This window comes from Pezoporus wallicus, unplaced genomic scaffold (assembly GCF_028554395.1).
Source record: "Pezoporus wallicus isolate ANWC-B61680 ecotype Strahan unplaced genomic scaffold, APGP_CSIRO_Pwel_v1 contig_2456, whole genome shotgun sequence".
In the NCBI taxonomy this organism is placed as follows: domain Eukaryota; kingdom Metazoa; phylum Chordata; class Aves; order Psittaciformes; family Psittacidae; genus Pezoporus; species Pezoporus wallicus.
Genome location: NW_026637053.1, coordinates 1,215,001 through 1,242,855, shown reverse-complemented (window position 1 = coordinate 1,242,855; position 27,855 = coordinate 1,215,001). Strand labels below are relative to the sequence as shown.

The 27,855-nt window shown below is 39.6% G+C and overlaps 1 protein-coding gene across 11 annotated transcripts in view; it reads left to right on the top strand.

Annotated features, from left to right (window-relative positions):
• The window catches only part of RUNX1T1 (RUNX1 partner transcriptional co-repressor 1), a 118,156-nt gene that overhangs the window by 88,176 nt on the left and 2,125 nt on the right, over window positions 1-27,855 (top strand). For all 11 annotated transcript variants that reach the window (XM_057402993.1, XM_057402986.1, XM_057402984.1 and 8 more), the window contains 5 exons: window positions 425-675; window positions 1,920-2,005; window positions 2,629-2,830; window positions 13,105-13,173; window positions 18,422-18,612. In XM_057402993.1, the coding sequence (XP_057258976.1) occupies window positions 425-675; window positions 1,920-2,005; window positions 2,629-2,830; window positions 13,105-13,173; window positions 18,422-18,612 (799 nt within the window). The remainder of the gene's footprint in view (window positions 1-424; window positions 676-1,919; window positions 2,006-2,628; window positions 2,831-13,104; window positions 13,174-18,421; window positions 18,613-27,855) is intronic.

The following is a 27,855-nucleotide window of genomic DNA, read 5'->3' as shown; positions in this document are numbered from 1 at the left end:
TACCTTCTTTAACTGCAAATTACCCCTAATTACTACATGCTATAGGACTCCTGAAAGTAGAGATTTCTCAGCCTCTAGTTTCATGTTTCAGTTGATTGTTTCAGCTCTTCAATTATGTGTGTATCCATCCCATCAGCTGGTGATTTCAGTGAAGGCTGCTCGCCTTCTAGCCCAGCTCTTCAAGCCACTCCACTGGAAGGCTCACACTGCTAGTATTTCTCACACTACACAGATAGTTAGAGAAGGTGATTATGTCCTGTGTATACTTTGAATGAGCAGCAGTATGAAATGTTCTGTAACACACACACATGAAGCAAAGTGAAAGAACAAGCTTTAGTTCCTGAAGAGCTGCATGTGTAGGTAGGGGTGCATGTTCCTGAGCAGCTCTGCTCATGAATTAACATTCCTTTGCTTTGTTTTTCAGAACCAAAGAAAATGGCTTTGACAGAGAGCCTTTGCACTCAGAGCATCCAAGCAAGCGGCCCTGCACTATTAGCCCAGGCCAGCGGTACAGTCCAAATAATGGCTTATCTTATCAGCCCAATGGTCTGCCTCATCCCACCCCACCTCCACCTCAGCATTATCGTTTGGATGATATGGCCATTGCCCACCACTACAGGGACTCATACAGACACCCTAACCACAGGGACCTCAGGGACAGAAACAGACCTATGGGTAAGGCATGTTGATTTTCTGCATTGGTTTTTTTTTTTAGATTTCTTTTTTCCTTGCAGTCATATTCTGTATTGTGGACAGAGCTTTTTTTTTTTTTTTCTTTCTGGTTAAATAATAACTGCCATTCAGATGTAGCCTTTATAGCTGTTTGTCCATCTAGCTGCTTCTAATGGCCTTATTTCAAACTTATATTTGTAAAAGTAGATTGAATTGTGTCTTTGCTACACTCTAGAGCAAGACAGAAGGAGGAGGAACTCTACTTTCACAGCTGCGTAGGTGACATGGACACTCAGGTGTCTGACAGGCAAGGATAGGTAGAGACTTTAATAATAACATTGATGTAGCTTGATTTCAGCTTAGGCTAGAGGAAGGTTACTAGCCTTTAGAGAGTGTTTTGTGTGTGACATCTCAAAAGTGCGGTGCAACATGGGGGTGTCTGCAGGGGATGCAAATGGCAGAAGCACCACCTACACATAGCAACACATTTTGGTTTAATGGGATGTCTGATGCTCTTGCATTTGCCTGGCTTGCTTAGCATCTGCACTTACTATTCTTCTTGGTTTTAAACAGATCTTCAAGATAAGAAGAACATTTACAAATATTCAGCATCTGTATATAGGAGGCTAAACAAAGAACAAGTGTCGGTTCCTCTTGAGTGTTGATAATAAATACTGGCTTGGTTGTATCATGTTGTCAGCTGTTCTGATATATGTGCTACATTTTAACCACATGTTGTTTAAACATCTGTGAAGGGATGAACCCTTAGTGATGCTCTGTTGACATGGTAGTAATTACTGCATTTAGTGAAATAACACTGAGTTTATAGTAATATTTTTCAACTCTGAAGAGCAGCTAATATTCAGTATGCCGAGTTACCAAACAATTGTCTTGCTGACTTCTTCAAGTAGTGCAAGAGAAAAGTTATATGTTGTATTTTATGCTATGTATATATTAAAATAGTATATAATCAGAAAGGCGTATGTCCATTCCTGAAAGGTCATCTTGCAACCTACAGAACCTGCAGAATTGAACACATTAAATTGAGTAAAATGGTAGCGTCTTGTGTTGGGATAAGTGCTAAAAAAGAACTTAGAGCGAAGTTTTTAAGCATCCGTTTATTTTTGTGGTAGCATTCCTGGTGCTAGACCAGGTAATATGTCATATGTTCGTCTGATTGGCTCTTTTTTTTTTAGCTCCCTAGAGGACTTCCAACATTGTAAACATGGTTTGCTCCTTTTTGGCAGGGTTGCATGGCACACGTCAAGAAGAAATGATTGATCACAGGCTAACAGACAGAGAATGGGCGGAAGAGTGGAAACACCTTGACCATGTAAGGGCTGAATGTACTTTTATATATAATTGTCTGAAAGGAGCACTTCTAAGAAAGGATTTATTTATTTTTTTCTTTTAAAACAAATCTGAATTCCAGTGTGTGTTTTGAAAGCGTTGGTGATTAGATCAGAGGTCTCGCTGTTCCCCATTAGGTAGGTCATACCAGGCCTTGCTGTTAAGTGCTTCCTGCAGTACCCTAATTATTACAGGCTGCCAAATAGGGAATGGATTCTGCTCTATAAACCCTGGATCTGGGGCACATCGGATTTGTTCTTTGAATTTATTAGTTCTGGCATGACTTTTGGACCAGATCTCCTGGCCTCTCTTGAGCCATGTGACACTAGTGGGACTGCAGTCTGTTTAGTCTTTTTCTCCCTGTCTGTGCCCTTTCCCTCAGAAATCCCTACCTGTACAGTTTACGATTACCATGAAATGATTGCCATTCTTAAAAACAAGACTGAAATTTTTCAGCTGTATTTGAGACAACAGGGGTAGACTCCATTATTAAACCCCAGGCACTCAGCACGTTAGTTTTCTGTATTTCTCTGTCAATTTATGAATAAAGTATTCTTTTTTTTTTTTGTGTGTGTGTCTATCTGCTCCATCCACTGCTGCAAATAGCTGTTAAACTGTATAATGGACATGGTGGAAAAAACTAGGCGATCTCTTACTGTACTACGGCGATGTCAAGAAGCAGATCGTGAGGAGCTCAATTACTGGATACGGCGGTACAGTGATGCAGAAGATTTAAAAAAAAGCGGTAACAGCAGCAGTAGTCATTCCAGACAGCAGAGTCCAGTGAATCCAGATCCAGTTACATTAGGTACAGTATCCTCATTAAAATTTTTTACTGGTCCGCTTTCACCTCAGCTAAGTGCTAGATGAAGTTCATATTGGTTCTTCTGCTTCCTCTTGCAAGATAGCCATGAAAAATTCCTCTCTGCTGACTACTGAATGAATTGGAACTGGTATGCCCTAATAGTCACATTTATATGTGGAATAGCTTGAGGGTTGGATGATGCTTGGTAATTTGCTTCCTGTTCATCAATATCTGAGATTGGTGGGGTGGGAGGACAAGCTATCACACAGGGATGGCAGAGCAGCAAGATGTGCGCTGACCCTCTGTTCCTCCTATCTCCGTCCCTTGCCTGCTTGATTAAGGAAATTTGTAGGTGCTTCTGGATTCTTAACACTACAAAACAAAGGGCTTTTGCCTTATCAAAGTAGGTGACTTAATTTGGAATTTGTCTTTCTAAGGAAATGAAGGGAGATATAAAGATATGGGGGCTTCTTAGCTGTACTTGGCACTTCTGGGCTGTACTTGGTTTCCATGTAAGAAAGAAACAACATCTGGAATGCCCACATGATCCTCCTAGGTCTGTGTCTACCACTGTAGCTCATGCAGGTGTATCTGAGCTGGTTTGGGTACTGCTCGCTGTGTAGTTACACCGAGCCACTCAGAACTCAGCTGGAGCTGCAAAGCCCACTTACAAAGAGCAGACCAAGCAGTTGAACTTTAAGCTCTTGCAGACCTTCACAGTCACACTCACACAATACCTCACACAACTACTCCAGATGACTCTGCTGTATAAACCCAAGCTTTTGTTTTGTGGGCTTTCTGTAATTTATTATGTTGGCCTGCTTATACCTCATCCCCTCACTTTTATGGTGGATGTGGTAAAGAAGCACATCTTATTGATGCCCTTTTGTTGTTCTCTGCTCTTCTGAAGAAAACAGAAAATGGTTTACTTGTGTAATATCTATCTTAAAAAGCAAAAAAATTGTCCAAATTGAATGTCATCTGCTCAAAATCATCATAAACTGTGGTCATTAGCAGAATTGCTTGTGTGCTCTTTTGCAACTCTACAGCTTTAAATAAAGCTGTTTTCCTTTTGCCCTTAAGAATAATTTATTAAATCTAAAATTTACTTAAGTGCAAATAGAAATCCAGAAAAACAAATCCAATGCCCTCTCTAACCTCCTCTTGGTAAATCTCTAGAGTATTATTGTAATATTTAGTACCTCTTGATAACAACCAAACCTTTTTTTGTGTGTGTCAAATGATCTCAGCCAATAGCTGTATAAATTAGCTTCAGTCAATGAAAGGAACGGTTATGGAAATGCAGTTCCCAACTTCACTAATAAGTCTAGTCCCAAGAGGAGCCCTTCTCAGAAAGAAGCATTCAGGTAATGGCTTGTATGAATAGTGTTAAATGTAATGTAAAGAAAGACTCATAAATATGGCATCTGAAATGTCGATCACATCTGCAGCTTCGGGAAGAACGCTTGTGAGGAAGCCCCTAGAGCAAAAGCAGTGATACCCTTCTCTAGTAAAGCTATGACGCAAAAAGAGCTAGGCTGCGGTGCTTGTATCTACAGTTAATACATAAAAGAAAGGAAAGGAAACTGAGTTTTTTTCATTTTTCCAACAAAATGGAACTCAAGACGTTAATCAAAACTTCATAAATAATAGTACAGTCCAAGTAAAATAGTCATAGCTACAACAGCAGCAGCAGCAAAAGATAAAATGAAGATCAAACATACAGTTATGTCCCTATATTGCCATTTTGTTTGTGTATTTGTCAAAATGAATTCTTGGAAGCAGCAAAGTCTGTTTGCCTCAAAAGACTTTATATGGCCCAGCCTTCAGCATCAGACATACCAATCACCTCTGCAGTATTATGGGTACAATAGATCTGGTTGGAGTGAGTCCATTCCAAATTTAACCTGTCCATTTTGGTTATTTGGCTTTAAAAACTAGTTCTGAAACTCATAGACATGAAGCTTGTATTGCTTCAGTGATGTAGTATCCATCTCAATTGTAAATATCAATAAGAAGTGCTTTTATGTCTTGACATGTCAGGCAGAAAATACTTATTAAGAGTCTATGGGAAGGTAGTCCTTAAATTTCCTCAAACCAGGTTGTAATCTAGTTAACAAAATGAAAACTCCTAACATTCAGAGGTATAATAAAATTGAAGCAGTGTCTGTGAGCCTTGGGACACTGCCCTGTTTAGGGCTTTTTATTTTAGTTTTGAAGTGAGATGGAGGGGGTTGAAAAATTCTCCCAGTATTTTAATTAAGGTGCCACAACATGTAAATACTGTTTTTTTGCTGCAGGGTTTCTAAATGTCAGTGATTCCCTTCTGTACTTTTTTTCTAAAAGAGGTAATCCACTCTTTAAATCCATCTTGTCATCTCCACTAGCAAGAGGAAAAAAACAAAAGGGGTCCATATGGCTACATTGTCTGTGCTTTTGTTTCTTTTTCTTTACAATTAAATATCATCACTGAAGTGATAAGTTCTCACTATAAACATTACACCATGGTCTTCATAGATATCTCTCACTGAAAAAAATCTGAGCTGAAATTCAGCATAGATAGATTGAGTCCAAAAGAAATTGAAGAAAATTCTGGTTGTTGTCTGCCAAAGATTTTTGTGGTTCTTTTAATTTAACATCCTTATAAATCACATTGAGCTTGGCAGTTTGCAGCATCTGATCGATATTTTTCTCTTCGTATTTTTAATTAAGAAATCAAATGAAATATTTGATCATTTTAATGCAGTGTAATCCAATACACACATTAGCCAGCTACAACAGGTTACAAGCTCTCATTATTCTCCAAGAGTGTGTTGAAAGTAAGATGGGTCCATTCTTTTCAGTCTGAATAATACATGTTTATGAAAGTCTAAAAAATGACTCAGACTTTATATATATTTACTTGATGAACTGTGATGGTCTGTGAAGTGAATAATACATCACCCGGCTCCTCCATTTCTGCTGAAGAATTTCAGTACTACATACTGCAGCAGGACTGCAACTTTCATCCTAATAGTGAATAATTACACGTATCAGACATTGTATACTGAAATACACACAGTCAGATAAATTAAAGATGAGGGTTCTTCAACACTGGGTTATAAACAAGATCTATAACCGTATTGAGTGCAGCTGTGACTCTAGATAAGTGGTGTAGGCACACATCAGAAGGTCTGTAGTGATGCTGATTTTTTGTGGCTGTTGAATTGGTTTGAATGGCAATCTAACAAAATAGAGCTTGAAATCTCCAACTGAAGAGTGCCAATACTTGCAGTATTTTCCCTAGGAAGCCAGGATTATCAGAAGTGTATGAATTTATAAAAAAAAAAATATAGCTTAGCCATTTCTTAACACATTTTAAAGTGTTAACCCTTTCAGAGGTAGTTTATGTTGTATTGAAGTTTGTTCACCCTCATACTGTAGTGTTAGCCAGGGCATTCTTGTCAATACATGTCTAGTCATGCTGCGATTATAAAATCTTTCCTTTACCTTTTACAAATAACTAGCATTGCTGTGATATACATGGTATTCTCAACATTAGCTAATGGGAATGCTGTGAATACCACAGTAACATTTGTAACTTGTAATTCAAGAATATAAGGCCTCTGTAATACTGGTCACTGATGATAGTAAGTATTGTTCATAATCCACTTGCTTCATGGGAGGTTTGGGCTGGATTGCAGTGTACTGAATTGCATGCTGTTAAGCTACGGCTGCAGAAACATTTGTGTTTGTATTCTCAGTACTTGGTTTTGATCTTGGTTGAGGATGATTCAGTAATGCAATACCTGTGTGGTTTTCATTTTCGCATTCTTTTTAAATGAGAACACAACTATATTTTTAACACAATTTTCCATGTGGTCAGTGTGTTGTAGTAGCCACAAAAAGGTATTAGAGGGCAAAGAAGGGCAGAGATGCACATAAAAATACTTAAAACTCATGCCCCCCAACAAGGTTAGCAAGATAGTCTCATTCAGTATTAACGCTCCTTGAAATTTGTATCTTTTATGTGTGTATATATAAATATACACACACCACATATCTGTCTCATTAACTGGAGTGGCACACTTGTGAGCTTGACTGTTAGAAACAAGGCAATGAATATTTGATGTTTGTTGCTCTAAGAAATTTCTTGTTTGTTGTCTGTGTCCCACTAACGTTGTTATATTTGTTATAGGGTAGAATGAAGCAAAACTTGCATATGAAAAATGAAAAGTATAGATATGCATAGGAAAGCATATGTATTTCATATATGAAATAATTTCTAGTTCAGAGCTGCAGCTTTTATTATTTTTGGGCCCTGATGTTCACTATAGCATATAAGGTATTGTCACTGCCAGTATTTTCATAAATACCATAAATTCTAAAAGATCCTCAAAAGATCAGATGTTCATCTCTATTTCTTAATATTTAGTTATTATAGACTTGGATGTCATTGTCCAGCGATAAAAACCTCCATTCTTTTGTATTCTCAACCTGTCTTCTGTTTCTTCTTTCCAAATAATGGATTAGGCTTTTTGACAGTTTTGAATACAGCTTTCCCTTTTAAGTTCTTCTATTCTGTTTTCTTCAGTCCTTATTATCTTGTGAGAGTTCATATCCTTTATTTGGTCCTAGTTTTTCGTTTCAGTTTCACTTCCCAGATCCGTATTTATTTCTCCTCTTACAAGTCTCCATGCCTCTTTCAGTACTTTCAGCACCTATTTTCTTTATATTAAAACCACCAAAAATAAGCATTCTACAAGATATTTCTACTCATTAAACTCCAGAAACCTGGTGTTTAATTGATCAATTAACTATCGATGATCCTTATGGTTGAATATGTTCTTGAAATAAATACACTGAGGCCCATGTGGAACCCAGCACCATATTTTGACAACAGGATTTTTTTTTTTTTTTTTTGTGGCTGTGTTCTTTCTTATTTAAAATATCTAGGATAGGCTCAAAATCCTTTTTCTTCACTTCTTAGTGAAGCATGGCTTCACTAAGGGGAAATCCTGCCTGACCAATTTGGTGGCCTTCTATGATGGGGCTACAGAACTGATGGACCGGGACAGAGCAGTTGATGTCATCTACCTGGACCTGTGTAAAGCGTTCGACACTGTCCCACACAATATCCTTGTCTCTAAATTGTAGAGATATCAGTTTGATGGATGGACCACTCGGTGGATAAAGAACTGGCTGGATGGCCGCACACAAAGAGTTGTGGTCAATGGCTCAATGTCCGGCTGGAGGCCAGTAACGAGTGGTGTTCCTCAGGGATCGGTGTTGGGACCCGTCTTGTTTAACATCTTCATTGCTGACATGGACAGTGGGATTGAGTGTGCCCTCAGCAAGTTTGTGGATGACACCAGGCTATGTGGTTCAGTTGATACGCTGGAGGGAAGGAATGCCATCCAGAGGGACCTTGACACGCTTGTGAGGTGGGCTGATGCCAACCTCATGAAGTTGAACCATGCCAAGTGCAAGGTCCTGCAGCTGGGTCGGAGCAATCCCAGGCACAGCTACAGGTTGGGCAAAGAAGAGATTCAGAGCAGCCCTGCGGAGAAGGACTTAGGGGTGCTGGTTGATGAGAAAATGAACATGAGCCGGCTTCAGTGTGCACTCGCAGCACAGAAAGCCAACCGTATCCTGGGCTGCATCAAAAGGAGCGTGACCAGCAGGTCGAAGGAGTTGATCCTGCCCCTCTACTCCCCTCTCTGAGACCTCAGGTGGAGTATTGTGTGCAGTTCTGGTGTCCTCAAAATAAAAAGGACATGGAACTGTTGGAACAAGTCCAGAGAAGGGCCACGAGGATGATCAGGGGACTGGAGCACCTCCCGTATGAAGACAGGCTGAGGAAGTTTGGGCTGTTCAGCCTGGAGAAGAGAAGGCTGTGTGGAGACCTCCTAGCAGCCTTCCAGTATCTGAAGGGGGCCTATAGGGATGCTGGGGAGGGACTCTTCATTAGGGACTGTAGTGATAGGACAAGGGGTAACGGGTTCAAACTTAAACAGGGGAAGTTTAGATTGGATATAAGGAGGAAATTCTTTCCTGTTAGGGTGGTGAGGCACTGGAATAGGTTGCCCAGGGAGGTTGTGAATGCTCCATCCCTGGCAGTGTTCAAGGCCAGGTTGGACAAGGCCTTGGGTGATATGGTTTAGTGTGAGGTGTCCCTACCCATGGCAGGGGGTTGGAACTTGATGATCTTAAGGTCCTTTCCAGCCCTAACTATTCTATGATTCTATGATTCTGTATATTTTTAAAATAATACATTATGTTATGCCCTCTGTTCAATAGCATGTGAGGGCTTTCTCCTCCTGTGTATTCCTGTGCTCCAGTCCAACAACTTTCTTGCTGAAAAGTTTGTTTCACATTAAAATAGAAAATTCCAAAACAGTTTTGATTTCAAAATCTGTTTTACTTCATTTAAGTTCTTCACAGACAAGTACTGGTTACTGTCATGTATATGGGCCTTTTATTTTCCTTGTTGAGCTTTTTCATCTGGTTCAGTAGGAACCAGACTGATTATTAACAAGTGCTTTCAAGTCATGGCTTTCCGTGAATTTCGAGTCAGTTCAGTAGTGCACATCCTATTGTTCTGTATAATAACATTCTTGCATTCTCACCATTAACAAACCTTTGTATTATGTCTGACATGTAAAGCCTTCTCTGATAGGCTTTTCTTTATAAGTTGCTGTGTCACTTCAGGTTATTCCTATTTTTGTCTAATTTCATCCTGTTTCCTTCCAGGCTGAATTTACTTTGACTTCTAGGTGCTACAGTCAGTCAGTTAATATAATGCATTTTCCTCATTGTGGCTTCTTGCAGTTGGTTTAACATTTTGTATTTTAGGGACTTCACTCAATTAATGTTACGTTTAGTTTGAGTTTGCAGGACATCCAAGTTAAGATTTTTTGTGGCTTGGTTTTAGTGAGTAAGTTCTGTGATTCTTAATCTGAAGGCCACTTTACCTTAAAAAATAATAGTCATGTAAGACTTTATCTTCTGGTCATGTTCTGTAGTTTAGCCCCCAAAAGAAGATTGTTTTCATGGACTCATCACCACTGACTAAAAAATAGCCATGTTAATAATATTTTTCTTGCTTGGAAAATTTGTTTTTTATTATCTTCACAAGCGCTTCTTGTCTTTTTTTTTTTTTTTTTGGTGTGTGCACCATTCCAAACTATGGGAAAGACTCTCACAAGCTCTTGATTTAATTCTTCTTGCAGAGGATCTCATTCCTCATGTAAATAATTTGTGGTTGGAATAAGAGCTTGATTGATGTTTATGTTTTGGAAATTTTAACAATTAACCAGCAATCTGGTCATTTATGTCATTGAATTCCTTTTTTGGAAAGCCATGTGTACCAAAAAATTAGCTCCACATCTCTTTTATTTTTAACACAACGTGCCACAGTAAAGGGCTTAAATCAAGGTTATGATCCCCTTGCAGTGGATAGTATCTTAAATAGCAGACAGGAAAAGTCAGCACAAGGTACAAGACATGAATGCAACAAACCTCTTGTTTTGCTGCATTTGGGGTCTGGTTGGGTCTTTTCCTGCAGGTGACGTGGGGAAAGCAAATTTTATGAGTGGTTTTTTTTTGCCTTTAGTTTTCCTTGAGCTTTTGAGTAATGTTTGCTGCTGCTGCCTCTATCCCTGACTGAACCGGCACTGTGCCCACAAGTCTAAAAGCCTCCAAGGGATGAGAGAAGGGTACACAAGGACATTTGCTGTCTCCAGAACCATATGAACCAGGTGGTATGGAGAATTTTTCCATTTTCAGCATCGGGTCTGAAGTCCTCTATGAATTTGATTAAACCAGTGTAAATAGTTATCTGTTTTACAGAATCATACATACACACCCTTGTCATTTTATGCTTGAGAGGTGTGAAATTCTGCCTACAATTTTCATCCCATACTTTAGTGACAAACAGAAGAGCTGGGGAAATCCACTCAGCTGCCTGTCAGATGGGAAGATTCAGTCCACCCAGTTGATGTCTGCAGATTCACATGCTAGAAACAGCACAGGGATTGGGATTCCCTACTCCCCACATAGCTGAAACAGCCCTTGTCATTTCCACCTTTGATAGCTGTCTCCAATACTGTCATCTCTTAAATGTGTTTCAGTGTCTGTAGCTGTGGTGGGTTGACTCTGGCTAGATGCCAGATGCCCACCAAAGCCCACCACTCCCTTCTTCCTGAGCTCAGTTTCAGTCCTGAATTTCTCTGCCTCCTCCCCCCAGTGTTACACGGGGACAGGAAATGAGGGTTGTGGTCAGTTTATTACAGGGTGTCTCTGTCACTCCTTCCTCCTCAGGGGAGGACTCCTCACACTCTTCCCCTTCTTCAGCATGGGGTCCCTCCCTCTGGAGACAGTCCACGAACTTCTCCAGCATGGGTTCTTCACAGAGGCAGCAGTTCATGAACTGTTCCAGCATGGGACTCTTCCGTTGGTGCAGTCCTTCAGGAACAGACTGCACCAGCATGGGTCCCTTCCATGGGATGTAGTCCTTCAGGAACAGACTGCTCCAGTGTAGGTCCCCTGTAGCATCTCAAGTTCTGCCAGCAGACCTGCTCCAGCGTGGGCTTCCTATGGGATCACAACCTCCTTTGGGCATCCCCCTGCTCTGATGTGAGGTCCTCCACAGGCTGCAGGGGAATCTCTGCTTCAGTGCCTAAAGCACCTCCTCCCCTATTTCTTCGCTGACCTTGGTGTCTGCAGAGCTGTTTCTCCCACATATTCTCACTCCTGTCTCCAGCTGTTGTTGCTCCTGTGCTGTAACTTTTTCCCCTTCTTAACTGTATTTATCCCAGAGGTGCTACCACCATCACTGATGGGCTCAGCCTTGGCCAGCAACGGGTCCGTCTTGGAGCTGGCTGCATTGGCTCTGTCAGGCACAGGGGAAGATTCTGGCAGCTTCTCACAGAAGCTACCCCTGTAGCCCCACTGTTACCAAAACCTGGCCATGAAGAAACAATACAGTGGCTTATTGTACATAAATAGTATTTCATGCATATGTATGCTGGTGTAAACAACAATTTTCAAAACCTAATGATTGAAACTTTTCCTTAAAAGTACTGCTTTTTGACCAAGTTAGTGAATGATAACTTTAGGATACAAAACAGAATATATTTAGTGAAAATTATTATTCAAAGAATAATGTGTACTTCTGTTATGTTTCAAACTCAGACATCAAACAGGATGTTTCATTTCTAGCAACATCTCCAAGAAGATTTAAACCTTATGTCTAATGTAATAATCAAGTATTTTAATGATTGAATTCTGTCACACAGGCAGTAGTAATCATGGCAATGAACTTACTTTTATGTATCTTTTGTTTGTTTGTTTGTTTTTCGTGGTTTTTTTTTTTTATTTCTCAATGACTTTGAAGAAATAGCTAATCAGGTTTTAAATTGTATTTGAAAGGAGAAGCTTTTCATCTGCTGAAAACCTGTATGCTAAATTTCAGGCCAAAGTGAATTTTCTTTCTGTATTGTCTGATCTCGTGTCTTTGAAGTCCGTGTGGAAGGGATCTTACTGATTTCAGAGCTCTTAGGCTCAGGCCTAGAGGTTAAACCCTTTTAAAAAAGGGGAGGGGAAAAGATCTGTCAAAATGTGATTGAAATATACAGGTGAATTACGAGCTTCAGCTCCAGAGAGGTTTTTTGGCAGCATATGTGTTTAGGGGCTTAACCTAAAGTTAAAGGTTCTGTTTTTCAAACTCATGCAGCTGCAGTTGCCAACATGGGCTCAGATGGAGGAAAGCGTCACTCTGAACATAGAGAAACACCCTTTTCTTTTTATGTGGACAGCTTATTTGATCACTGGAATGACATCTTGGCTTTTATCTCTGCCTGTCAGTAGCCATTCTGTTTGCACAGAGCAGAAGCACCAAACCCAGGCTGTTGCCCTCTTTCTTCTTCCTTTTTATAAATACAATGACAAAGGATGAAGCACATCACTCCCTCAGTTGGTCTTGCAAAGCCAGCCTTGAAAGCGTGGAAACTATTATATAGAGTTGACTTGAAATGCTGTAAAATAAAAATAAAGCAAACTAGTCTCAGCTTGGCTTAAGATGAGACACTTGAGTCCTCAACACTGATCTGTCTATGTGACATTCATGAGCTATGGCCACAGCATCCATTTGTTTTGAGTAAAAGTAAATTAATGGGATTTTTTTTTGTCTGAGCAATAAGGGAAGGGAAAAGGTATTTCTCTAAGCCTTGTTCTCAATGAGCAAGCATTGCTTACTATGTTCTTTCTTTTTCCCTCCACGCCTCCTCCGCCTGCAGAATCGCATCGGGAATTCCTTCACAGGCCTGCGTCTGGATATGTGCCAGAGGAGATCTGGAAGAAAGCTGGTAAGAGCTGTTTAAAAACACCAGCTTAGTCTTCTGGCAGCTGTGTGCAGCTGTTAATGCACTGATGTGAGGAGTGGAGGGGGGGGGGGGGGAGGGCATACTAGTAACAAGAAGAAATTGCGTTTAATTATCTTAAACTGGAACTGATCAGGATATGAAATAATCTTTATAATAGAAGCATCTGCTGCTATAGTGTGTGTGTGTGTGGGGGCTGTTGGTACTTCCATGAAGGACCCTATTTTCAGGGGTTATAACGGTTTCAGGCTGAAACTTGATCTGCTGAAGTTTCAGTCTGTTAGTAATTTAAAAGAAAAAGTTTGTGTGGGATTACTTTTTTTAAGCATCAAGGTTCTCACCTAGTTTAAGGTAAGAATTCCCACAGGAGGGGAAAAAACCCATTAAAGGAAAACCTTCAGCTGTGCAATGTAACTGTTCATTTAAAAAAGATTCTGTACCTGTCAGCCCCCAGTGAAGTCTGTGCTCATAAACCTGCAAAGTTTTCAATGCAGGTATGCAAGATCGCATCTCTGCAGCTGCTTTCGGTGGTTTCATGGGCATTGACAGTGGCTTCCCCAAGCTTGGAAAGCACCCTGGGCAGATGTTTTGGTTGTGCAGAGTTTTTTTACACACTAAAACTCTGCCTGAGCACAAGAATTTCCTGGCGAGGATCCCATTGCGGTACTGGAGTTAAGCCTTTGCTCTTTTGACACTGGTATCAGAGCTTCCCTGTTTTCAGAGGGGCCAGGAGTTAGTTCTTGAACGCCAGTGAGGTAGGTGAGTTTCTATATATATGCTCATACACACAGACACACCTTCTGAACACCTGTATAATCATGAAGTCTACAGCAGCTATCTAAGCAGGAGTTAATGATTAAAAGGCAAATATGCAGGAGTTTTAATGCTTTCTCATAAAATCTCCTGTAACTGCTCACAGCTTTTTGTTTTATTTTAAACTAGATACAGAACATATGTGTAAAATTGTTCTGCTGGCATGTCGTTGCATCAGACAAGAAGCTGTGGTTTCGTATGACGTGGACTTATCATGTAAAGTCTATAATTGTCAACATTTTAATATTTTTGGAACTCTGTTGCATTTTCTATGAAAAATAACAAAACAATCAACGTATTTTTCTTCTGTCCAAGGGAAGCGTAGCCTTCTTAATGCCCAAAGGGATTTTCATAGTTTGTTTTTCCATACTCATACAGCAAAGATAAAGCATAATGGACCCAGGAAATCTCAGTAAGAGGAGCATTTTTCAGTTGTATTTCAGGAACTTTACTCCTCTTGCAAGTAGTGTTTGATGTCATTTGGCATTTTGGGTCATTTATGACTCCTAGATGCTGTACAAATAGAGAAAAAAAAAGGTTTCTTAATAAGCTAGTAACACAAATTACTTGAAGCTTTTGGCTGGAGTTATAAAATTGGATGTGCATTCACATTGCATATATCAACAAATAGTAGTGTACAGGACCCATGACATGTCAGCTTGTGAACATACGTCATCAGCTCATTTGAAAAAAAGTTTTTCCTTTTATCCAATTTCCAGTGTCTGTTTTCATGCTGATGTAGGTTTAAATCAGATCCTTGTATTAACTGAGCATGCCTCTGAATTGGAGACTGAAAAAAGTCAGACTCTATACAGGATGTATACCTGTATCTGTTACTAAGAGTAGTAAAACATCAGAAAGCACACTGCATTTCCTAAATCATGGACCTTTATTTTCAGGGGTGTGCACTGAAGTTGGAGGTCTCCACAATGTCATAATCAGTTCAAAGCAGTGAAGGTGCAATTCAGCTCTGAAAGAATAGGTTTCTAGTGCCATTTGACATGCTTTGTAGTTTCCTGGGCTGGGCTGCAACTGCCAGTCAAGAAGTCTGCAAATCTCTCACAAGTCATTTCTGCTGGCTCAGTGTGGATCTTGGTGTCTCAAAAGTCCATAAAGACAATGTGTAGATGCCTGAATCAAGCATGAAAGTCTGATTGGGGTGCTGAATCCATTGAACTGAAATAATTTTGCATAAAAATGGTCAATAAACACCATCAAAAGCATGCAAAAGGGTATTCACTTTAAACTTCTGGAGACTGATAAACTCCAGTACAATTCCTGAAATATAGCAAGTTAAGGATGTGCTTTTGTATTGTTGGAGCAAGCACATAGTACACAGCACCTTGTGAATTAAAGCCATGTGAGTCCAATTCAGTTTCATACATCAGTAGAAAAGAGTCATCAGTTCCCTATTAACCTCATTGAATTATGGATATGTAGATTAAGAGTACAAGCCAAATTACTGGTGCCCTCAGTGGACAAGAGAGAAGTGTGTTAAGAGGATAGTCACATCATAGGTTGAAGGACTTGCTCTGTGGAAATACCTATTTCTCTTTAGTAAATATTGAGGGGGTCCAAGTCCCCTGTGGGCTGCTGCCTTAGCTTCTTTCTGTGTCACGAGGAAACTTAGGAAATGCAGAGGAGAAAAGAGTGCTGATACCATTCTTGTTAAGGCAAATAAAATCTCCTTCACTGTCACCCATACCTTTTCCTATATAGATATTAGAGGTTTTATTGTTATTTAAAACTATGAAGTCTTCATTCTATGTCTATAAAATATCTGTAGGTAGTGGAAACATTTATTTTGAAAAGATGTGCAGAAAATCAGTGACTATCTAGTTCGTTGGGTGTTCATGAGTTCATACTATATTGGAATAATGGTGGGGTATTGATACCAAAACTCCTGACATATTTTAACTTTTTTTTCCACACTTAATATAGCACAACACAAATTGTTGTCAAAGTTAATTGAAATACTAAAGTCCAATCCATAGTTTATGCCAATTAAAAAAGTATCAGTCAGGCCTATGGCCTTGTAAGCACTTTTAGCATCTTCACACTCTCAGAAGCTTTGCAAAAAATCTTACGCAATATAGAAGTTAGAATATAAAGTTCAATTTCTACATTTGGACTGAAAAGTAAAATATGTAGAATGAAAAGCTATGAAATTATGAATCTCTGTAAAATGTTGGGATGTTGTGCTTCTGTTTAATATAACTAGCATTTCTAACCACTGCAAACACCTCAATGTAAAGCTAAATTTATGATAATAATGAAAGTGCATCATGCCATACAAAGGTAATTTCTATTTGTAGTAAATATCACCAAGAATATAGGTTTTCTCAAAGAAACCCACTGTGTTAGTAACTGCAGTTCATAGACACAAAATGTCTGTATTTAAGTTAGCTCATTTTTATGAAATTGGTAATAAAATTGCATCTGTATGTCTGCTTGTGTATATTTCTTTTCTCACGATCAGTGAATGTTTGCAGTTGGTAATAAATATTCAAGCACCTTGCAAATGTCCTACCAATTCCCTTTTCTGATCTGTGTGTGCCTGTGGGACTAGAATAGGAATGCATAATTTAAATATAAATTGCCTGATTTGCATATACAATTAGTCTAGCTGCAGCTTTGATCGTAAGCAAAAATTATTGTCCTGTATTGCCACTTAGATAGAATTTTAATTCACCTTGAATATTCAAAGTAAATTAAGCCTTAGCTGTATGGTTGAAGGGTATGATTTTTCCCTCTCCTGAGGCTTTCTCCTAAACAACATTTACAGTAAGGCATATTTTCAGCCTCATAAAAATAAAAGCATAGGTTTTATCTGTAAGTGCGCCCCCCCCCCCCCCCCCCAAAAAAAAAAAAAAAAAAAAAACAACCAAACCCACAAAACCCCCCAACGAACTTCAGTTGAAACATCTCTCACAGCCATTTACACACATAACGCGTAGAGTAATAGAATGCTTTTTTCATTGCAATTAATTCAGTTTTAGTCAGTGTATGGCTTAAAGTTAAGTATGGCCATTTGGGTAATAATTGAAAATGGAGAATTCATATAGTCCTTATTATTTAAAAATAACAGTTGCAGAGCTAGAGATGTAACTCAGGAGAATTACTGACAGTATCTGTACCCATGTGCATGCACACAAATACATGGGCTAAATACATGGACTTAAAACTCAAACCTGTAACACGGTTGTAATACTTACTTTTAATCTACAGTAAAACATTTTTATTAGAAATCTATGTTTTTAATTAAACAGAACATTTAATTAAGGTGGTTTTTAAGTGGATGAAACAATTAAGTGCAAACACTTGAATGAAACATGTCATAATTAGTTTTAATAGAGTGTTAATTGGTACTAGGTTTGCCAAGTTAATAATTGCTGCTTATTAAATTTTCAATTAATCATTGTCATTTTGCTTTGAATAAAGATGAAAATTAGATAAACTAATTCAGGGGGAGGATGGTTTCCTTGTTAATTAGAGCAGTTAATTAGAAAAAAAAAAGAAATTACTTGTTTTACTTGTCAATTAAGAGTGTTCATTAGTAAAATCTTTGCACTCTTCCTGCATCAAAAACTAAATAACTAATTTGTGACAATCCATATTTTCCGGAGTAAAGATATGACACTAGTATATACACCAAAGAAACAGCTTCTGCTGCCTTAGTTATTTTACAAGAAGCATGAAGGTTTAAATTTAATGAAGTGGCCTGCCCCTGCTCAGTGTTAATTGTGCACTGAAGCCTTGCTGGCTTGGGTGTGCTCAAGAGCTCAGTGGAGCCAGGAAGTCGAGTCTTCACAGTGTAAACATGGGTTTGAAGGAGAGATCAAGAGGTCAAATGAATGTTCATAAACAAATTTTAAATTTGGCTCATAAAATTATATGTCCAGGAAAAGGTCTTAGGCCAGTGATTTTGGTTTTTTAAATAACTTTCATTTTTTTTTTAACTTCATGTATTTATTCGTTAACATACGGGGAAAAAAATTGTTAATGACTATAAATTCTGTCTTAATTTCCAGAGCTTAAAAATACATTTTTGAAAAAGTCTGCAATATTGTGTCTTATATAATAATTCTTGCCAAACGTATTCGTAAATCTGGTGTGCTACAAAACCACTTTTCCAAGTAAAATATTCAAGAATATTACAAAAATAACACACGAGAGATCTGAAGTGTCTCTACTTAAAGTACTGACTGTGACTCAAAATAGCAAGAGTCATCACAAAGCATTACAGACTGTGGTGATCAGGAGGAAGCACCTGGGTGGTCTTGAAGAGTCTGGAGGAACCACGTTCCTCTGTGCCTTTTACTGGAAATGAAAACTCAATATAATGCATTTCGTACATCAGTCCAATGCAGCCCTGTGCCAAACCTCCTGTACTGATGAGGATTTCTTCCCTCCTTTGCAGAGGAAGCTGTCAATGAAGTAAAGCGTCAGGCGATGGCCGAGTTGCAGAAGGCAGTTTCAGAGGCAGAGCGGAAGGCTCACGACATGATCACTTCCGAGAGAGCCAAGATGGAGCGCACGGTTGCCGAAGCCAAGCGCCAGGCTGCAGAGGATGCACTAGCTGTCATCAATCAGCAGGAGGATTCAAGCGAGGTAAGGTCTTAGCTGGGCAGGCATCACCTGTCCAAGGTAGCTTTAATCTGGCACTAGCTATTTGTGCACCTTGGGAGTTCAGTGCCCACTATTAACTGTTTGCACAGTTGTTTTGGACATATACCTTGGGCGCATGCTGAGCTCCAAATTTTCTTGGCTGTGTTGTAATCAGAGCCCAAAATAGCTAGTGAACTTGAGCTGTGTTCTCACCTTTTAACCACTGTTGAGGGTTACATATAATGCGCTCATTTCTGTTTTAATTTAGCTTTTCAGTGGCTTATTTTAAAGCTCTTCAAACTGCTTCAAATCTATACTGAATAGATAACAAGATTGCTCCATGGAAAATATTTCATACTGAAATCTTATTTAAACAAATAAATGATTCATGTAAGAGATTGTAGAGCAAGGTGGATAAAAGTTTGTCTGGCAAAGTATTGGATGTAGAAGTGATTAGCAAATGATGGTTCCTGTAGGACAGAATGTGAATGTAGATTTGCAAGTGTTTCTTTGTTCTGAATGTGTTGCTTTGACTGCAGGGAATAGTTGAGATTTGAGGCATGGACAAACAGTTTCTGGAAGCAGGAAAAATAGGCTGAAAGAGCATCAAAGAGTAAACCAAGAATAAGTATGTTAAGCCTTGATTTACTTTCAGACCTGAGAGCAGGAGCCTTGAATTGCTGCAGTATTTGACGTCCAGCAGCATGGCTGGCTGGAAGCTGGGAGTGAAAGAGCAGCATGGATTTGACCAGTGCTACAGAAGTCTACATAGCAATTAAATTTTACATCCAAATTTAATCTCCTACATTAAAACTGCCCTTAAAACCAGACATGAGAAAGAAAATAACATTAGTTAAAAGTGATTTGTGTATAACCTTCATCTCTCAGGGCCACTGAAGTGAAAGAAATATTTATTGTTCTTGTACTAAGATCTTGGATGTAGTAAAGCGCCTTTTTAATATAAATTTTAAATGGCAGGGATTTGGAAAAACGAGTAAATAGCAGTACCTGTTGGGTGGGTCATACATTTGTGTATTTTTGTGTCAAAGCACTCCTCATGGGCTGGATGGGCAGCGTTGCAGAAGAGTCATTGAAGTTGAAAGATGCAGATGAGCTAGCTGCAGCATGCTGAGAAAACTGGAAGAAATCACAAGCAGATAAGTCAGCGGCATGCTGCAGTATGCATCCATAATTTGAGGGATCGCAAGATTTTAATTCATACCAGGCTTCTCTGGAGATGAAAGACCATTGTGGGATCACTGAATGCCCAGAGTTTCTCCTTAATGTGTAGCAGATGAAAAAGGAGGAGACAAAAGGAATTGATTTCCAGCATCTGAAAGTTTCTCAGGAAGAAAGCGACTAGGGGAAGTGTATGTACCGTTTAAGTACTAACTGTTCCATTGTAGATTAAATGAGACACAAAATGCCAATAAATTGAGTTTATATCTGAGATACTCAAGGATATTTTCCCTGCACTGTGTTCATAAAAAGGACATTTTTCTGACTTAGCATCATTAAAGAGCTGTCATTTTTTGTGTGTGTATCTACAAGACTCCTATTGTTAAACCAAAATTCCAAAGGTAAATGCCTTTGGAGGAAACAGCAAATTAAATCTGTTTAGTGAGCTTATACAGTGTAGGCAGGGATAGAGGAAGTACTTACATGCGAATGCGTACAGCCGATTCTTCCTCAAGCAAATGTGCATCCAAAGGAATGTGTGGAGAGTTTGTGTGCTGTAATTAACTCCCGAGCAGTCATATAGCTCTGGAAGAAGCTGTATAACAACAGACATCTTTACTTCTTTTCCAGCAGAATTGCTTATGAGGTTGTTCGCTTATTGGAAACAGGACTTAAAAAAAGAAGAATAATTCTTTTAATTGCATTCTAATGAAATATGTCTCATGGGGTTTTTGATATTCTCAGGGCTGTACATCCTCAGGGAGGTTACAAGCCTCCTGGACCTAGAAATGAAGTCTAGTGTCCTGGTCCTGCAGCTTTCACACCTGTGGTCATGAGTGGCATATCAGTGTGGCTGTTTTGAGGAGAAAAATGCAGGAGTAAATCTGCAGAGAGAACTGAAGTTTGTTCAGTTTGTGTTTACGGATGCTTGATTAACTGTGAAGGGAGATTACAGTGATACTTGTTTGAGAGTTAGAGGTATCTATTAAGTTTTTATAATTGGTTCCTCTTCAGCTTCTAATGATGTCGAAGTCCAAACACTTGGGGCAGTGCTTTGGTTAACCTGCTAACTCAGGCTTTTTTTGTTAACTCCTATAAGAATGGACCAGACTTTTCCTTCATCTTTGAGGACAGGAGATGAATTTTCTAGTGTTTGAAAAGTGTTATGTTATCTTGTGTTTATCAGGGTTGAGGAATAAAACTTCACATTTGCTTTGGTGTTCATTATATCCCAATCTCTTTGTGAACATCCCTCCTCATTTGTGCAGCTTGTAAGTCTCCATACACTTATCTCTGCAACTTCCAGCAAAATGCTTCCAGGAATGCAGATGCCTGTATACTAAAGGCACTCGCGTAGTATTTCCAGGACTAGATTATTTCAAGTGCTGAATAAGAGAATGCTGAAGAGCAGCTTATGCTGTTTTACAGGTCTAGAGGAAAGCTGAGCATCACTCTTTGTTTCTTATCCTTGGCGCTAAGGATATCTTGCACTACGTTGCAAGAGATATTATCTTGTACTAAAGCCTGCAAGAGAGCTCTGTATAGGCTGCTATATAATCTCCATGCGGTTGCTGACAGAGAATGTTTCTCTCATGGTTGTAATTTTTTCTTTTTTTTTTTTTTTTTTTTTGGCTGTTGAAACTATGAATGGAGATGGGAATTTAGCACCACATTTCTAATGTATCATATATGAAACATTTTACTCATGAGACCCCACCTGGAGTACTGTGTGCAGTTCTGGTGTCCTCAACATAATAAGGACATGGAGCTGTTCGAGCAAGCCCAGAGGAGGGCCACGAGGATGATCAGGGGGCTGGAGCACCTCCCGTATGAGGACAGGCTGAGGAAGTTGGGGCTGTTCAGCCTGGAGAAGAGAAGGCTGCATGGAGACCTCCTAGCAGCTTTCCAGTATCTGAAGGGGGCCTATAGGGATGCTGGGGAGGGACTCTTCATTAGGGACTGTAGTGATAGGACAAGGGTAACAGGTTAAAACTTAAACAGGGGAAGTTTAGATTGGATATAAGAAGGAAATTCTTTCCTGTGAGGGGGGTGAGGCACTGGAATGGGTTGCCCAGGGAGGTTATGAATGCTCCATCCCTGGCAGTGTTCAAGACCAGGTTGGACAAGGCCTTGGGTGATATGGTTTAGTGTGAGGTGTCCCTGCCCATGGTACGGGGGTTGGAACTTGATGATCTTAAGGTCCTTTCCAGCCCTAACTATTCTATGATTCTATGATTCTGTATATTTTATGGCCATTCCCTGTCTATTGGCAAGGTTTCTTCCTTACAGCTCGTCATTTATTAGTCAATAAAATGCAACCTGGACCTAGCTGAGGCTTCTTGAAGCTGTTCTGGTGTGAGAACTTTGTGCACTGATTTTTGCTGCAGTCTTCTCCAGAGCTCAAAGTGATAACTACTTCTAAGACTCAAGATTTTTGTAATTATTGTAATTTTAAGATGATATGTAGTCTCCTCATCCAAGAGCTTTCAGTGGTCTCACAGAGAGAAGTGGATTGGGTTTTTGATTTGTTGTTGTTGTTGTTGTGGTGGTGGTGGTTTTTGTGTGTTTTGTGGTTTTTTTTTCCTAATTTTGTTTGGGGGTTTTGTGTATTTTCTTTTGCTTTGTTTTTAACCCAAAAAGTAGCATCCCTGAGTGCAAAATTATCTTCAAGAAAACAGTGAAATTGAGTGTGTTGAACTGACCAGAGCAAAATAACGGTTGCTGAGGACAGTGAGAGAACTGGTAGGGGAGGTGTGATATTTGGAAGCATCTTAACTTTTAAGAAACAGTCTGCAATATTTTCAGAATTACCACATTCCATAGCATAGTTTTAATTTCTGACCCTGACTTGATCCCCTGTTGAACTGTTGCTCTTTAGTTATGTTTGAATTGTTCAATATGAAGAATCATAGAATTGTTCAATACATAGAATAATAAAATGGTTAGGATTGGAAAAGACCTTAAGATCATCCAGTTCCAACCGTCCTGCCATGGGCAGGTTGCTCAAGGCCCTTTCCAACCTGGCCTGAAGGATTTAATTCACAGTGCCACTGCTTCATTGTCTGTACATGTAGTTCCTAAAGATTTCTATAGTTTCTTGGCCCTTGCAACTGACCAGGACATGTTCATTATTTTCTGTTACTCTGATGAGAGAACAGTTGAAGACCAGCTAACGAAGCACACTGCTGTTGGAAAGCAGAAGACAAGAGAAGGCCTACCTGTCAGCATGCTGTTCCTGAACCCCAGAGTATTTCTTCACCAGTTCTTTACAGTTGTACGACAAAAGATGACCCGTTCATCAGCAATTGTCTTGGCTGAGTACAGAAACATGTGTGAGCAACCTTTAACAACTGCTGTGCTTGCTTTGGCTGGAATGTACTGTTACGCAAGCCATTTTTAGTAGTAAGGGTGAACAGCTTAGCAAAGACACTGGCTACCCAGAGTGTAGCAGGGGGAAAAATTATCAAAGCATCTGTCTTTGTGCTATGGTATAAAATGCCACTGAAAACTTTTGACACTCTGTGTTCTTCCTCACTTTTGAGTAGGGTGGGGGCTGGGGACAGAGAAGGAGCACAAATGTTTCAGTTCTCTCTACTTAAAGCAGATGCTGACATCTGCTCAGATGAAACAAGTATGTAACTGGTCCAACACTGCTTTTAAGAGATGTGTAATGTTAGGGCTTGTTTATATTGCGGCAGTTTATGTTGTATGTGAATATCACACTTAGTTGACATTTTGAAGACAGCTGGGTTCAATCTCTGCTGACCAGTCCTTTGAGACCAGGACTGTGCCAGCAAACCTGACAAAGCATCAGATGCTGTGATTCAGGCAAACCTTTTTTTTTCAGGCTGTTATTAAATTTAATACGTATGTCAGCTAATCTTCAATTTTTTTTGGCTGGGCATCTCTTAGAAAGTAGCACATCATCCCCTGCAGTGGTGGGTGGCACAGAGGTGCCATGTGTTCTGTTCAGGATCAGTCCAGATGTGATGTGAACACTGGCACTGCCCCATACTGCTAAGTTAAGCCTGGCTAGCCAACTTACACATCTCTTCTTTATGCTTCTCTGCACTTCTGTTTTCAGGATTTAGCTTCTCTCACGCTGACTTGTGTGAACATAGATGTACTTCACACAATAAACAGAGTCTTGGGCAAGCTTGGAGTATTCATGATAGGTGTAACTTTACTAGAAGCACTTAAAAGTTTGAATATCTTTGTATGGAGAGCTGCACTGTGATGCAGTGTGGGAATTTCCAAAGTACCAATGTGTTTCCCTTCCTGACAGGTCTGGGTTAGAATTTTTGTAAACAATTTTGCTGTTTTTTCACACTGGTGTTCAGTGGCTTATACAGCCCTCATTTAAGCCACTGTGGTTTTAGTGATTTCTACATGTTCCTTTTCTTGTGGTTACCGGTGATAGAGTTTTGAATACCATGGGCATCGCAGAACTGGGAAAAATCTGGGTTCTTCACACCCAGCCATGCTTCTTTTCATGGTAAACTGGGTAAATTTGTCAAATATGACAGCTGAGGGTTTGGTGCTGTATTTGCAGCATTTCAGAGCTCATCACCTTTTTGACATGTCACAGTCCATTTGTTGGTTTGTTTTGTGGGTTTCTTTTTTAAGCAAGCTCTTCACTGAGTCTCAGCTGGAGGTGTCAGAGGAAAGCAGTACTCAATTGCGGTTGAATATTTCAAAGATGAAAGCAACAGGTTGGGCACAAGTTTCTTGAGTTCTGTTGTTTGAAGATGGAAGCTTAACTGCATGAGAATTAAGAGTCTGACCTAAGATAAGGCTCTGACCTAAGAATGATGTTCCTTGTCAGTTGAAAGAGGAGGATGAAATATGATCAGTGGCATAAATTCAGAGTGAGATTCCCATCTGGTGTAATTTAGTCCAATTTCATTGAATTAATCCATTTTTAAGGTAGTAAAGTTAAATTGAATTATGTAGTCTGAGAATCTGGCCTTTTGTATAACCTCACTGTTTCACAGGGAAATCAATGCAGAGTTAAATTGTAATCCAGTCCTCCTCATAGTTCATAGTTTTAACTACGTCTGGAACTATATAAAGCTTGAGCTGGAAGTGCAGCATAGTAGGTCACTACGGAAAGACAAGGGAATATATACTAGGAGAGGCTTTGAAAGATGTACTACTCCCTTTCTCAGTGGCTGATCAACTCTAGCTGTGTCACTGCTGTAAGATAACTGCTTTTCCTGTGCTTTAGTGATGGAGATTCTCCAGTGCCTCTAGGCAATTTGTGCTTGTCCTTTAAGAGTCCTCATAACGTCTCTGTCCAGTTTTTCTTGCAGATGTTTGATCCCCTTACTTCTTCTATGCATCTGTGTAGACATGGTCATTGCGTTTTTCACTTCAGTAGCCTCCAAGACATTTGGGTGCTAGCATCCCCTCTCTGACTACCATCTCTCCTGAGTTTAACAATCTGAATTCGTTCAGTCTCATCTCATAGCTTGTGTTTATCTGATTTCAGATTATTCCAGCTGCCTTTCTCTGGGTTCTTTCCAAGTATTTTTTTCTTACTTGATTTGCTGTATTTGAAGTGCATCATAGAATCGTAGAATGGTTAGGGTTGGAAAGGACCTTAAGATCATCTAGTTCCAAACCCCCTGCCATGGGCAGGGACACCTCACACTAAACCGTATCACCCAAGGCTCCTCTAAACCTGGACAGGCTCCAGGCTTTATCTTGCCAGTGCTAGGAAATGAAGTCTTAAATCGGGTGTAAAACAGTCTATAGTCTTGCTTATATGCCCTTGTATGATGATTGCCACCTTGTCACCAACACGACACTGTGGGCTCCTATTATCTCTGAGGTGCTACCTGCACAGTTCAGCCAGGTTGCTCCGTTTTGCTGATACTTGCTAGAGCTTTCCAGGAGGGAAGATATCTTGAAAGATGCATGCTTAATCCCATAATGAGCTGGAGCTCTGTCCATGATATTTGTTCAACTGGAAATATGTAAGCAGGGGCATGTGAAACACAGCCCGGGCTACTAGCTGGCATGTTGAACCTAACTAGTCTTCAGTAGAATTTGGGCTCTGGAGCTATCAGCCAGCAATGTGAACAGAAAGCATCTGTTGCCAAGGGTGGTGGTGCCTGAGCCTAATCTTTGCTGCTGTTTTTCACTACTTGCACATAGGAAGAAGCAATGAATGGTCTCAACGGTGAGGGCTATGTAGACAGGAAGTTCTCCATGTCAAATCCAGCTAGTATCACCTGCAAGCTTCCCATGGCATGTGTGCTTCTTTATGCTAATTTGTACTGTAATAATTGTTAGATGCAATAAGTTGTTGTATAAATGTGAGCTGTAAATTTTATTTTGAAATTCTTGTATTTTATGTGCTTTTATTCCCAAATGACACTAAAGCTGTAATGACCTGTTAAATTAGAAATATTATGTCCAATGGACAAAGTCACGTACCAGGCAATGTAGGACACATTAAGTAATCATGTAAGGAGCCAGCTTAGAGCTTTGTCATTTCATTAAAATCTTGCACTTATGTATCACTTTTCATGTTCTGTGTAGGCTGATAGTTAGTTGATGACTATTTTAAAAAGAATGTTAAACCAGTGCTGCTAAAATTGAATTACTGTGTTCTGACCTCAATACAGATCTTGTGGCAAGACACTGAACTATCATATGGTAGCTCTGATCACATCTGGAGACAGTTCTGTCTGTGCAGATAGGCCTTCCCCAAAAGAGAAGAAGAGAAGAAAAATGAAGATACCCTAGAAGCTGGCCTGTATTAACTAGACAGATATTTGAATTAGATCAGTTTGCCATCCTCAAAATAATTCCAGCACAATTAAAGCATGCACTTTAATGTTGCAGTCAGATCTGCACAAGGGGGAGATTCCTGCACCTGGGCAGGTGCTGGCTGATTTCAGCATTATTCTTCCATGTGGGGAAAAGTGTCTTTTCAGAGCAGTCTGCATGGAGGAGTTTTGCACATGTGTATGTGTTTTCAGATGAAGGGATAAAGGGCCAGACTCTGGGCTGGCAATTTAGTTGAAAAGCTAGGAGGTCATCAGGAGTGGCAGTAGGTGGAAATTCTGTGCAAGCATGGCTGGAGGAGAATTACACCATGTTTGCCAATCACAGTGCAAGCATCAAGCTGGCAAAGTGAAACTTCACAAGTACGATGTGAATGTTGAGAAATACTAGTCTAGCAAAAGAAGGAGATGCAGGTATATCACACTTTGTTCTCTTTCTGGCCAGTAGGATAAGGCATTTTATGTCTTTGAAATGCTAACACAAAGTTGTCAGGTCAGTGTATGCATAAATATTTCTGCGCATGCATGTGCTCATGTACAGGGTTCTAAATTACTTCTAGTTATTTTTCATTGTGGAGATATAAGGTCTTCTAATGAAAAGGTGTTCAAGAATAGCACAGCTACCAATTTCCAAAGGTGTTTTTACCTCTCCAGCACTGGATAGAATTTGAGCAAAATGAACCTGAAACAATGAATACTGAATCAAAACCAGGTGATGCCAGACAAGGAGTCTGAATTCCCAGCATTTTACTACCAGAAACATCTGTTTCTGTGTGTTTGTAATTTCACCTTTTTTTAAGTGTTTTTAAAGATGGGAACAATTTTATGAATTAAAAAAAAAAAGGCCCCAACACATGTATCTGTAATTACCTGGTTTAGTCTGTGTGTTTAATCAGTATGGATTGAGAATGCCATGTATGTTTGATTTCAGTCTCAAAGAGCAGTTGAGCACTGGACAGTTACTCTTCCCCCATCTGCCAGTACTAGTCTAGGAGAAAAACCCACCAAGCAAACAATCAACCAAAAAAAAAAATTTAACCAACACCCAACCCCCCAGAAATCCAGCAGAAAGGGGGAGCATGGAACTAACATACAGATATTTTCTAAAGAAGCCACTTGACTCCAATTAAACGTCTAATTTCCTTAAAATATTGGTTTGGATTTAGTTCTTTGTTTCACTCTGAAATTGGGATTTTTTTTTTTATGTAGTTGAGGAATATCACTTAAAGATTGGCCATGTTCCAGCATCCAGCTGGCATAGCTATAGAGTGTG